This window comes from Myiozetetes cayanensis, unplaced genomic scaffold (genome assembly GCF_022539395.1).
Source record: "Myiozetetes cayanensis isolate MyiCay16 unplaced genomic scaffold, myiCay2020 scf1, whole genome shotgun sequence".
NCBI classification, from domain to species: Eukaryota; Metazoa; Chordata; class Aves; order Passeriformes; family Tyrannidae; genus Myiozetetes; species Myiozetetes cayanensis.
In genome coordinates, this window is record NW_026086604.1 from 51,114,759 (window position 1) to 51,127,002 (window position 12,244).

The 12,244-nt window shown below is 38.3% G+C and overlaps 1 protein-coding gene across 2 annotated transcripts in view; it reads right to left on the reverse strand.

Moving 5' to 3' along the window:
* Positions 1-12,244, reverse strand: part of PIEZO2 (piezo type mechanosensitive ion channel component 2) — a 294,412-nt gene that overhangs the window by 25,887 nt on the left and 256,281 nt on the right. For both annotated transcript variants that reach the window (XM_050321408.1, XM_050321398.1), the window contains 3 exons: positions 10,700-10,768; positions 7,159-7,325; positions 4,523-4,698 (listed from right to left, as the gene is read on the reverse strand). In XM_050321408.1, the coding sequence (XP_050177365.1) occupies positions 4,523-4,698; positions 7,159-7,325; positions 10,700-10,768 (412 nt within the window). The remainder of the gene's footprint in view (positions 1-4,522; positions 4,699-7,158; positions 7,326-10,699; positions 10,769-12,244) is intronic.

Sequence of the window (12,244 nt, forward strand, 5' to 3'; positions counted from 1 at the left end):
TGCATGTCACTTTGGTTTTGCTAGCTTGAAGTGAGGAAAGAACATCTCCTGGCCTGAAGTAACAGTTTGCAATTATTGCCTTAAGGAAAATGGGGAGGAAACAGCAAAATATGTGGAACAAAGAAGCTGTTATGTCTTAGGCCTACTCTCACTGATGAGACTTTTTGACAGAATGGGCTAAGGCTAAAAGCATACCTTGATCTTTGAACAGGAGAGAAGAACCACCAAGATACCAGAAGTACTGTGAAATATTTTCCTTAAGAACAGTCTTAATGGCAGGAGCACCTCTGTCCTGCCAGTTCACTTGGACAAGACCCTTTACGGGCCACTTCATTATTTCTGTGTGTGCCTGTGTCTGTCTCCAGACAGAACCTGGAGGGCTGTCTGCATGGTGTGTGATTTTGATGAAGCAGAAAATGCTGCTTCCTATGGGAACAGGAGATCTGCCCTAGAGGCCTGATTCAGCAGCATGGGAATCGGCTGAAGCTGTGTTACTGACTCGGCAGGGTCTTGAGGGAGGAGGTTTCCCTCTGCACACACACCTACAGAGTAAAACTAGGCTGTTGCCCTATTAGTGAGGTTTTGCTGCTAAAATATGGGGAGATGGCAGCAAGTAGACAACAATATTCTGTCTATGTGCTACAATGTTATCCATGTGTTATTTTAGATCTCAAGGGCTGAGATCATTCTTTTCAAGGGAAACACCTATTACTAAGGTGTTTTGAAGTATTTTAAATTCAGACATAGTTCAAAGGGAACTTTGTATCCTCCAATGTCAGGATATGTGTATGAGACAACACCTGCAACATAGTCTATATATTCTTTATGTACTTTAGGGACATGCTTCTGAACGTGTTGGAACTGAGAACACCAATAAAGTGGAGAGATTTACACTGGACAAAGCCGGTGTTGACTCAAGCTATTGACTGTCATATAATTTTGATTCAAGTATATCTCCCTGAATGACTTTTCAATTTTGTGTTGTTGGAGACCTTGAAAAGCATTAGCTTCTTGAAATCACTCAAGGACTAGGTATTTTAAATTGAATGTTCATTAAAAGCCCTGAGTTCAAGCATTTCATATAAAGTTGATCAGGCATCCAGTTCAAATGGGGATATATATAGTGCAGAGATGTTTTTATCCTCAGTGAGTGGGAAATTTCTAAGTTTACGACTTCCTTTTTGCTGAACAAATTTACCCTTCCTGAAGAATTTATTAGCTCAAGGGTTGACTTACAAATTTTTCTGTGGTTTGTTTTTTTTTCTTTTTCTGTCCATGGGCTAGTTACTGAATGGCATTATCTGTTTGAACTACTACATTCCCCACACCTGCAAGCAAAAATCCCAAACAATTCCTAACATTCACAGTCCTAAACTGGACTTTGATGCAGCCCAAGTGGAGATTCTCCCTTCATCCTTTCTCCTGCCTCACTAGGCAAAAGTTGCTTCTCCAGTACTCCCTGTCTCAAGCCTTATTGTCCCATCTGGGGAGGGAAGCACAGATAAATAGTGGTGTTTACATACACCCTGACTACACTTCTATACTTACTCTTACAGGAGGGCCAGAGGCTCCCACCTGCAGCTCCTATAAAAGTCTGCACAAAGGTAGTGTTGGGAACTGAAAATGTTATTTGTTGTGGAAAAAAATGAAAACAAACTGAACTGAATACAAAACCTTGGATATTGCAAAATCTGACTGAGGACCTGTGTCTAGCTGCTGCTGCATAACAATAGGCAAAGTCCCATATGGGCAGCCAACTAGTTTTAGTAAGTTCCCAATCACCTTACAGAAATTCATAAGCTGTTTAACCTAATAAGCAGTTCATCAGTCAAATGAAAACAAACTATGCTACATCCCAATCCCTTCTGGTGGTATTCCTCAAATAGCCTGGTAAGGATCAACTTCAGTCTCTTCTTCTGGCCCATATGAACTTTGCCTTTAGGATACATAAAGAGAAACCAATCAAATTCACTTTGTGAATACCTCATTTTACCTCTAGCTACTGTGTGGAAAATGAGAATAAATGACAGCTCTAGTAAAATAGAAAACCTCACAAAGGATACTATACAAAAGTCCTTTTAGAACTTTATTTTAAGGTAAGAACAACATCCCTGGTAGACTTACGACGGTCAGCTCTGAACACCACAAGAAATTTACAGTTCCTGCAACTGAGCAGGAGGGTTCTCTCTAGATATGCAGTGTTTAGAGCACTGAGCAGATACCTACAGTAATTCCCTTCCTGAGTAGTAAGGATTATGTTTTATTGTAATGGAATAATTTCAGTGCTTTAGCATTCCTGTGAACTTCTGGATGTTCTCACCTTACTCATGGACCTAATGTCCACTACATAATTTTGTGTAGTACAACCAAAGGATAACTGGAACAGAAACCCTCTTCCCCTTCCTAAAAGTTTTCAACTGCAACCTAAGATCCCTGATCACAGGGATTCTTTAAATTTAATTAGTCACTTCTACATTTACTGGAAATCATTACTTTGAAATATAACATGCCATCTTTTGTTGTTTGCATAATTAAAAATTATTACTCAATAAACTCATATGAAGTTTGAAACATTTCACATTTCTAAAAAAGGTCATAAGCACTTCTGTAATCCCAGAAAGAGATATGCAAGGGTGCCACAATAAACAGATGGCATTATCATGGAATCAACAGACTTATTATTGCTTCCTCTTCTATTATAGCAGACGTCCACAATTTGTAAATACTCAGTGCAAGAATATTTGATTGTTCATTACCAGAAAGAGAATTTGAGATTAGAGAAATCAGTTCTAATACTGCCTTTGCTATTCCTTTGTTGATAAATCCTGTGACTTCTTCTGAGGAAATGGAGATGACAGAAACACGTTAAAAATTTAACTTTTTCTGTTGCAAAGCAGAACCACAGAATCACTGAATTCTCTGAGTTTCAAAAGAGATCTTAAATGTGTAAAAGTGTGTTCAAAGCAGGGTGAAAAATGGGTGGTTATTCTGAAAAAAAGAGGCATAAGTAGAGCTCAACACTGGATACAATCTCATTGAAGAGGTAGAATCTTTATATGAAAATGACAAGATTTGTCTTTCTTTTTTATAATTATTTTTGGAATTGGCTTTTCTTTGTTTAAAGTTCCTGATAAACATTGTATAATAATGTTTGTATAATAATGATAACTTCTTCTATCTACAGTAAACAGTGTGACCAAAAACTATATAATGAAAGCAGGATTGATATTACTATTCATTCTTTAGGTGAGACTGAACTTTGTGTAGTTATAATCTGCCCTGCAAATATCCAAGTGGTTCCAAGAGAGCTGGTTAATAGGATTTGATTTTTTACTTTTTCTCACATCATTTGACTTCTGTAAAACTTTGACACAAAACACAAAGTTTGCTTAGTTGGGTAACTAGCCACCGAGAAAGATTTGCTCAGATTTGATGTTTTTTCTGGAGTGAACCTCTCAAAGTCTGGTTCTCACCCTGGGGAGCAATTTGTGGATATTTTGTTGAAGCATAGTACTCACAGGCACTCTCTTAAACTTGCTTTTCAATAATATCAAAGGAAGACAAGCCCTCATTATTTTCAGTCTGCTGACATCTACCCATATGTCATTAGTTTTAGCATAATTTACTGTACACAGAAGGTTCTGGGTTTGCTGGGAGTATCAAACACAATATGGTATCGCCCACTTCAGAGAAAAACAGGAGACAGCGGAAGGCAATGGATTATGAAACAGCTGGATTTTCAAAGACCTCCTTTCTCCCCCTCATGTTGGACAATTTTTGCAGTATCTTAAAAGACAAGAACACCAGGGGCATGGTGGGAACAGACCGCCTCTGTAAGAGAAGGAAGTGCATGTGTGTGCCTCCGTGTGCATGAAGCAGCAGGAGTGTGCAGTAGTTTTGGCAAGGGACTTGACGGCATCTGTTTTCAAAAAGGAATGAGTATGGTGGTTTTCCTGAACTAGTATGGGTATTTGATTAACAAATGTGTAGCTCTGTTGAACTGTAATCATAGCAGTTAGGAAATCAGGCTCTTAAAACTTTTTTTGCCCTGTAGGTATGAGAGGGGATTTTGTCCTCTCAAAGGCAGAATCTCTTTCAATGCAAAACCTTTTTGATTTGAGGGCAACAGACAACAATTTATTTTACAAAAACAAAATATTCACAATGAATGATCATTCCCCAAACTACTTGCCTGAATTCCTAAACCACTATCCAAAAGCAACCTCAGTGAGCTCTTATTTTCCATTACTTTTCACGAGAACAGAAGCCCTGCCAGTGACTCCTAATTGTAGGGGAGACAGAAAGCAGTGGGGTAGTCATGCAGTGGAAAAGGAGTCAAGCTAACAACTGAGTCCACCACTATAAAGGAATAGTAACATATAGCAGTTTTCAATATTAAAATGCAAAAATCAAACCAAGAATTCAACGTTTATCAGAAAGTTCATCAGTACCTACATGTTATCTAATATTAGGTCTACTGCATGAACCCTCTATCTTCCACAAAATAAAATTAACTCAATACCTGGAGATGCTGTCACGAGAAGCTGCTGAATCTAAGCTATCCATCCTTTCAGATGCTTGCAAACCAGAAGCTTGACTGGGGTTTTTATCAATTGAGTCCAGTCCCGACTCCTCAGAAAGTTTCATCATGTGGTTCTGGTAATACAAATGGATGCTCTCCCGTGTTGGAACATTTCCCTGTGGAAGAAAGTAAAGGTACATGTACATTGCAGGGGAGAAGTATATTCTTCAAGGAATCAGTTTCTTCTGTCATTTGTCAAGGAACAGATTAAGGACTGTGCAAACGGCTGCCTAGTAAATAATAACTCCCATTTGTAGTTCCTTTTCAGAGTGCAAGTCAGATTCTGACCTAAACTACCATGGCGTGAAGTCTTTGGTTTTCAAGCAAAACTGGAGCAACCCACGTGATTTCACTATATATAGCCACCACAACTCTGCTGCATGGACTGCAGATTATTCAGCATGAGAATGAGGTGTGGACTGAGATCATGACTCAGTCTGTACTCCAGCAACATTTGAGGTATCTCTTTTAGGTAGCTTCACTGACTCTAAGAACAATCATACATCTTATTAGTGGCCAGTAGCAGTATTTTTAAATGCAAAAAAAAATAAAACAGGTCATGTACAAATTATCTAGATTTTCATTAGTGTCCTAAGATCAGAATTTGTTCAGAAATTATGGACACAGCTGGGAAACCATGAAAAATACACCAAAGACTACTCTTTCTCTGCGACTTCACAATCATGCAAATTCATGAAAAGATGGTTTTATTAACTGTCAGCCCAAATCTGGGCACAGAATCAAGTCTTTCTGGCTGTGATATTGCAATCAGAATTCTAAAGGTGTGTCATAAGAATAAAACTGACAATTTTATAAACTGTTCTTAGGTAGAAACACATCCAACTCATTCCACTAGCAGTTGCATTGAATTCAGATGATACACAGAGGGGAGATTGCTATTCTTGAACAGTCATTTTTCTGACTTACAACAAAGCCTTATGCAAGGACTTTTTCCAGCTAAAATAATAAAAGTAGTCTAAAATATGGCCTGTATTTCCTTTACTAATATTATTAATTTCTCGTATTTCAACTCTGCTCCTTTACGGTGATTCAAAACTACAATATTCAAAATCTGATGTTTTGTGGGGAAAAAAAAAATCTTAAGAACAAAATCTGACACCCAGGTTTTTAATTAGGTTTGTTTGTATACAAGCTGTGTTGCTTCTGCAATGGTAAAGGTTTGTGCCATTATGACAGCCTGACTCTGAAACTATGGCACAGGTTACATTCTAGCTCCACTGCAGGCCTGGGATAAAGGATAAGAGTCGTGACAGGAAAAGGTCCTCACAACTGTTGGAGAACTCAATTTCAGGTTCTTCTGTAGCTGGAAGAGATACCAAAGGAATTCATACATCAAATTAACTGTCCCCAACTCTACATTGGACAAAGAAACATGTCACCATGAGGGCTGCAGCAAGAGCCTCCTTTCTTGGGCAGCAATGACAGTCACGGGGCTGCTACAGAGACTTAGTGATGCTACAGAGACTTAGTGATGCTACAGAAGGGCCCCTAGTACCAGAAGATTTAGCATTGAAGTAGGATATACCAGCCTGTGCAAGGACATATGGGCTCTATTTTAATCAAAGTAGCATCCTGGTAACATGCAATTGAAATACATATACAAATACTAAATCTACTGGGAACAAAGGATAGGAAAAACTCAGAAAGCTGAGGTGACAAGTAGCAAAGAACAATTAAAATATGGTCTCAAATTAGTAATGGCCATAGAAAGACAGCCTGGCTTCTGCATAAATTTTAAAACTGTAAGAATCAGGGGCAGTGAGAAGGAATCATATTGTACCATCACACACTGACAACAGCTGGGCAATAAAAGGTTTTATTGAGGTCAAGAGTACTAATGTGTTGTTGACCTTTTTGACTAATTACTCCCTGAGACAGTCTGCAGCTTTTAACAAAAACTAGAAGGACCTAAAAATGCCAGATTTCCAAGAAATAGTTGGGTAGCTAGTGACATATATAAAAATACCTGTGCTTAAAATGAGATCTTTATCCAACTTCAAGGTATCATCTACTTATGCCTGGAAGATCCAAATACATTTCTTGTTACACTAGCAGCATTAATCTTTGATATTAATGGGCTTTGCTAACACACAGCTAGCTTGTGAAGGACCACATAGCTTCATCATGATTGAAGAAATTTATGCCTATATGTTGTCAGTCATTTCTAATGCAAGTTGGTCTACAAAAAGACGTAGACTGAGGTAGTTTTTGAGCTGTTTAAAATGCCATGCCTTTTCCTCCCTTCTTGAATCTGTTTTGTCCCCTCAAAACCACACTATGTCACAGAAGTCTTTCAGACAATATCCTATATCAACCTCTCAACGAACTACTTTTCCAATAATTTGTTTTGTGTCGAGATAATAAATCAAATAATTTATTATTTATATATTTATAAAACAGCAAGCAATAAGAGTGTCTGGGTGTATTTTTGAAACACAAGTATAAGTGAGATTTTAATAATTTTACTCCTTACTACAGTGATCTGAAAAGACAATCTTTCACCTTTCACCAAGCTGGAAATGGCATTAGCAGACAAAAAAGACCAAAGGCGTTACCTTCTTAATCTCCCTGGTCAGCATACAGCGCTCAATTCTTAGCACAGTGGAGATATCGATGTGTTCTCTTGAGATGGAATTAAGCCAAGCTGTAAAACTGTCTAGTGTTGCCAGGAAAAGGACCCAAGTGAACTTCAAGATATTAAATATCCTCTTGATGATGTTATCTGAGGGAGAGAAAAGGCAACAGAGAGTTAATGAACACAAATATATTTTATTGTACTTTTGCCTCAAGTTAGATTAACTTTTTCCTTCGTTGTCTAACAATAATCATCCAGTCTGCGAGACCCTGTCACACTAAGGAATCTCTAAAGATGGCTAGAGGCCTTTTGGCTGTCTGGACCATTTTCCTGACTGTATGCCTAGGCTTATCATCTGGAATCCCTTTTCCACCCTGTAAGTCCTTGGTCCTCCAATCATTAGTCATACTTACAGTCTCTGATTTTAGAGACACTGTATGCACAGGTCTGTAAAATGAAACACAAGGATTTGGGTATCTCCTGAGAGTATTCAACATCCCCAGGTCCTGTGATCTGAAAAACTGCTCAGCCAGGCTATTGAGTTGGACCTTTTAACTATCTATTTACTTGTGTGTGTTTCTTTCTGTACAAAGTTGGCCTTTTGTGCTTGAACCTTGCTCAGCTGAGTTTTAAAGTCTAACCTGCCTAAACAGTCTTTTAAACTCTTCCAGTTTTTCAGCCTCCTAAACATACATCTTTGTATTTTCTGTTTTCAAAGCCTCTGTTTTTCTAAATAGGCTGCACTGTGCCACCAGTGATCTCAGATCAACTAGAACAACTAGGAAAAATAATAATTTATAAAACTTTATTCTTGCACCATTTTGGCAAAACAGTACACTTTCCCATGAATAAGGCTAATGGGTTTATACCAACAATAGTAGCTTTATTTTGCTCGACACATCTGTCTCAAGTTAATTTCTCATTTCGGTAGTTCAGTCACCATTAGTAACTGCATTTCTCATCCAAAACGCAGCACTTCCAACTTATCTTTCTTCCACCCACAACCATACACACCACACTACAGTTCTCATATAGTGTTGCAGATGTTCAAAGCCGTGTTGGATGGGGTTCTGAGCAACCTGGTCTAGTGGGAGGTGTCCCTGCCCATGGCAAGAAGGTTGGAACTAGATGATCTTTAAGGCCTCTTCCAACCCAAGGCATTCTATGACTCCATGAATCTATGAAATACTAAAAAAATTCTTTCCAACTAGCCAGTTCCAGAGCTAGTTGTCCCTGCTAGGTTCTAAAGCCCAGAGCACCAGTATAAAGATGAATTTTAGATTAACCAGCCTAAGAAATAGTAGAAAAGTGTCAGTAATCTGCCACGCAGGGACAAAATATTTAAAGTAGATACTACGGAGCAAATTTGTGTGCTAAAGCATGACCCTTCCAACAACCTCAGTTCTTTGCTGTACCACAAGATGGCATGCGACACTCTGTGGAGCGCACATTCACTCCTTACAAAGACTGCAAAGGCGAAGTCATAATAAAGCAAAAGATCTCCTGAAGAGGAACATGCACGTGTCTGTGGGTGGGCTGTATGCACGTAAGCATGTAGAGAAAATGAAGAAAAAAATCATTAGTGGTACATTCCTGAAAAGCAGATGCTGAAATGGTAGTTTGTTCCATTTATCTGAGCAATGCCACCGAACTGGTCTGCTGCCTGCAAACATTTAGCTCCTTTTCTTGGTCATATAATTCATTTAATGATATTTTTCCTTTTTTTTTTTTTTTTTTTTTTTTCCCCCAGGCCTTTTCTATATAATTTAAAATTGGAGATATTTTATGAGTTATCTAATTAAATTTTATTCATTCAATATGCAGGTCTTGAAGTTAAGGAAATCTCACCATTAGAAATTAAATGTAAAACTGTTTCTACTTCAAGGACCATTAATTTCCTTTGAATTCCTGATAATATTATGAATAGGTGAAAAGAAAACAGCACTCATACATAAAAATATACAATATGTAAATATTCTTTTTTAACTCACGGTGTTCTCTAATGCACAATTTCTGCTACTGACTTCAGGAGAAGTACAGCTCACAGGTTAAAATTTTTTTTACAGTTGACCTCACTGGCATGCCATAGTCTCACCATGATGCCAACCACTTCCAGTCTAATCTGGAAGGTCATTTTTCTCTCCAGGATGAAGGTGATTTAGTATACATTTTTAATGACACTGTAGCTGTTCTGGCACCTTTGCCGTTCTCCAGAACTTTTTAAAAATAATCTTTTGGAGATCAATTGCATCTAAACATCCTCAAAATAGGAAGCAAATATTTGCTTTTGGCAGAGAAGGGTCAGATGCAGAGGTTTCTCTCTGCCTGAGAGTGTGAGATAGGAATCGATCTAAGGTTCGTAATTATAGTAATGATTCACTGCCAATTACTGTCTAATTTTTCTAACCATCTTCTTTAACAAAATTTGCCTAGGAATGGTCAAAGTATTTGAACAAAAATCTAAAGTACCTTAAATTGATTATTTCTAATACAAATTATTTATAAAACTCTTTCTTTTTCCCTAACTCCCATGTAGCACCAACAGTATACCCCTGGAGGTGCATTTGAGTGATTGACTTCAGTGTTTTAACATGGATAACTACACTGCCAGTAACAAATAAAAAAGGCCACCAAGTCCCACCCCCATGGGAATGCAACTCCTTTATTTGAGACTGTTGCCCTTGTGAGATAAAAATGACATCTTCCACATCCTTGTGACATCTTCTACCCTGTGACTCATTTAGGGATACAATTCTAACTGAAACTTTGTGAAGCAATCTTAAATAGAGAAGAAAAATAGCTTTTAATGACAAAGTCTCACTCAAAGTAAGCCATGATGAAGACTTACTTAAGAGGAGAGTCTGTTTTCTTCTTTCACTCCAATTAGAAACAAGGAGTTAAGCTTAGGATTTATGATCTATTAAACTTCTTCGTAGGAAAACTTTCAGTATGGGCAAGATCTTGTAAACTGCTGGCATTTCTTCTGTTGTGCAGAACAGCCATAAGTCTGATTATGAATAAGGATGCATAAGATCAGGAAAATACAATTTTTCAGAGGTGACTATTTTATCTTGCTGAATGGGTAAGTACAAACAAAAGCATTATATTAACCCGGCTAAAACATGCTGAAAAAGCCCACAAGGTCTTTGTGCTAATAATAGCATTTCATACACTCAAAATCAATGGAGATTTTAACACAGGCTATATGTAATCACGTCTGGAACTGAAGCTTAAGTTGTTCTAAAAGCAAAATACACGTCTGAGATGGCAGACGGATTTACTAATGTATGTGGAGAATGAGTGCAATAGCTAATAGTCCAGAACTAGAAGTTCCTATGCCCAAGGCTTGTAAATCTCACAGCTGAAAATCTGGCAGTAGTTAGGAAATTACCACTGCATTGGTTACAGTGGCTTTCATGGCTTTGACACGAGGCTGGGATCATTGCAATGTTTTCTCTGTGATATGCCACTGGTCACAATTGCATTGTAACAGCAGAGAAATCCTTGTTCTGCCTTCATACCTGGTCCATCGGATTTCTTCTTGACAGGTTCCTCTTCACTGTCCTCACAGTCCGCATCAGTGCCACCTCCTGCAAACAATGAGGGAAACAGTGAGAGTTACACCTATAGAAGGGACAGTGAAAATGCCATTCAAGCTAGAAAATGCTACAGTTACTAAGCAGTAGTGACTGGTTCCTCACCTACCATCATAACAGACAACACATTTCCATTTCTAAAGGACTCAAGTGAGGGGCCAACTCTGTCAGCGAAGTTTTTAATGGATGACCATCCCTCTCTTGTAACATGCAGTGGTATTTTCTTACTAGATAGGCTGCTGAGTGAGGTCATCTCTTGGTGTAAACCCAGATAATTTCTCAGCCTCACTCAGCAGCCTCACCTTCTGCTGACTCATATTCGTACTCACTTCTTCACCTACTGCAAAGAGCATCCTGGTTCAGTGCTCTGACCTTCTCCTGCCTCTGACCCACCAAACCTGGAGGACTTGAGTGGACCCTTCAGGTTGAAATGAAGCAGTAGAGTTGGTTTGAAATTACTGTGTGCTTTTATTTAGGCCTGTAGCAAAAGAATGACATAGAATCGCAGGCAGAAATGAAGGGCAGATGACCTTCCTTCTATCTAATACTCAGTAACTGCAGCTGCAGCTTAAGTGGCAGCAGACCAGTTATAAAGCTCCTTCTTTTTACGAGTGAAGATGCCAAAACGAGGAAAGGTTTAGCTGATTCAGCCTGTATGGGCCTCCTTCTTCTCCATCTATATTGACCAGAAAAGCTTTTGAATTTCTATTTTCTTGTTTAAGGAAGGAGAAAAATATGAAAATATATAAACCACCTATAAACTGATTTTTTTCAGAGGCATGAATGATTTTACTGTGCCAGTAAAACTCCATTAACATTTGCATGTTTCCCTTTTGCTACCTACTGAATTTTCTGTGAATTTAGGGGTTCATGGATATTTGGGTTCCTCAATGAGTACATCATGGAGAGTGAAAAATATTTATAGATATTCTTTCCCATATATCAATTCAATCTTCTTTAGGGAACAATATTTCTTCAGGAAATGTGGCCAAAAGAAATAACATGTAGCCATTTCATTGAATATTTCTTACAGCTCCACTTGAACTACAGCTCTTTGGGAACTCCCTCATGAAACTGTTCTTCAACACCTTTCCCTGGGAATACACATGAATTTACCATCAAAACGAGTGACTTTGAGCAACTCTAGAAAAGTCTGGACAGAAAAGTTAAGAGATAAACCTGTTTACGAGGTGAGGGAGTTGAAGTGTAATGTCCTTGCTCTGCCTGATTCTGGGCAAACAGCTGGCATTTACACTCCTATATTCTGAAGTAATGCTGTTAACTACCAGGTTTTTGGCTTTATAAAGTTACATCTTTAAAGGGTTATGGCTTTCTAGTGCAATTACTCCCACAAATGTTTTCATATAGCTGAAATTTTCTGCAACGTGTTGAATCTTCCTATTTAGTTCTTGGCATATGTCTTGCAACTCCATGAAAGTACACAGATCTCATCTTCTCCTTTATCTCCCT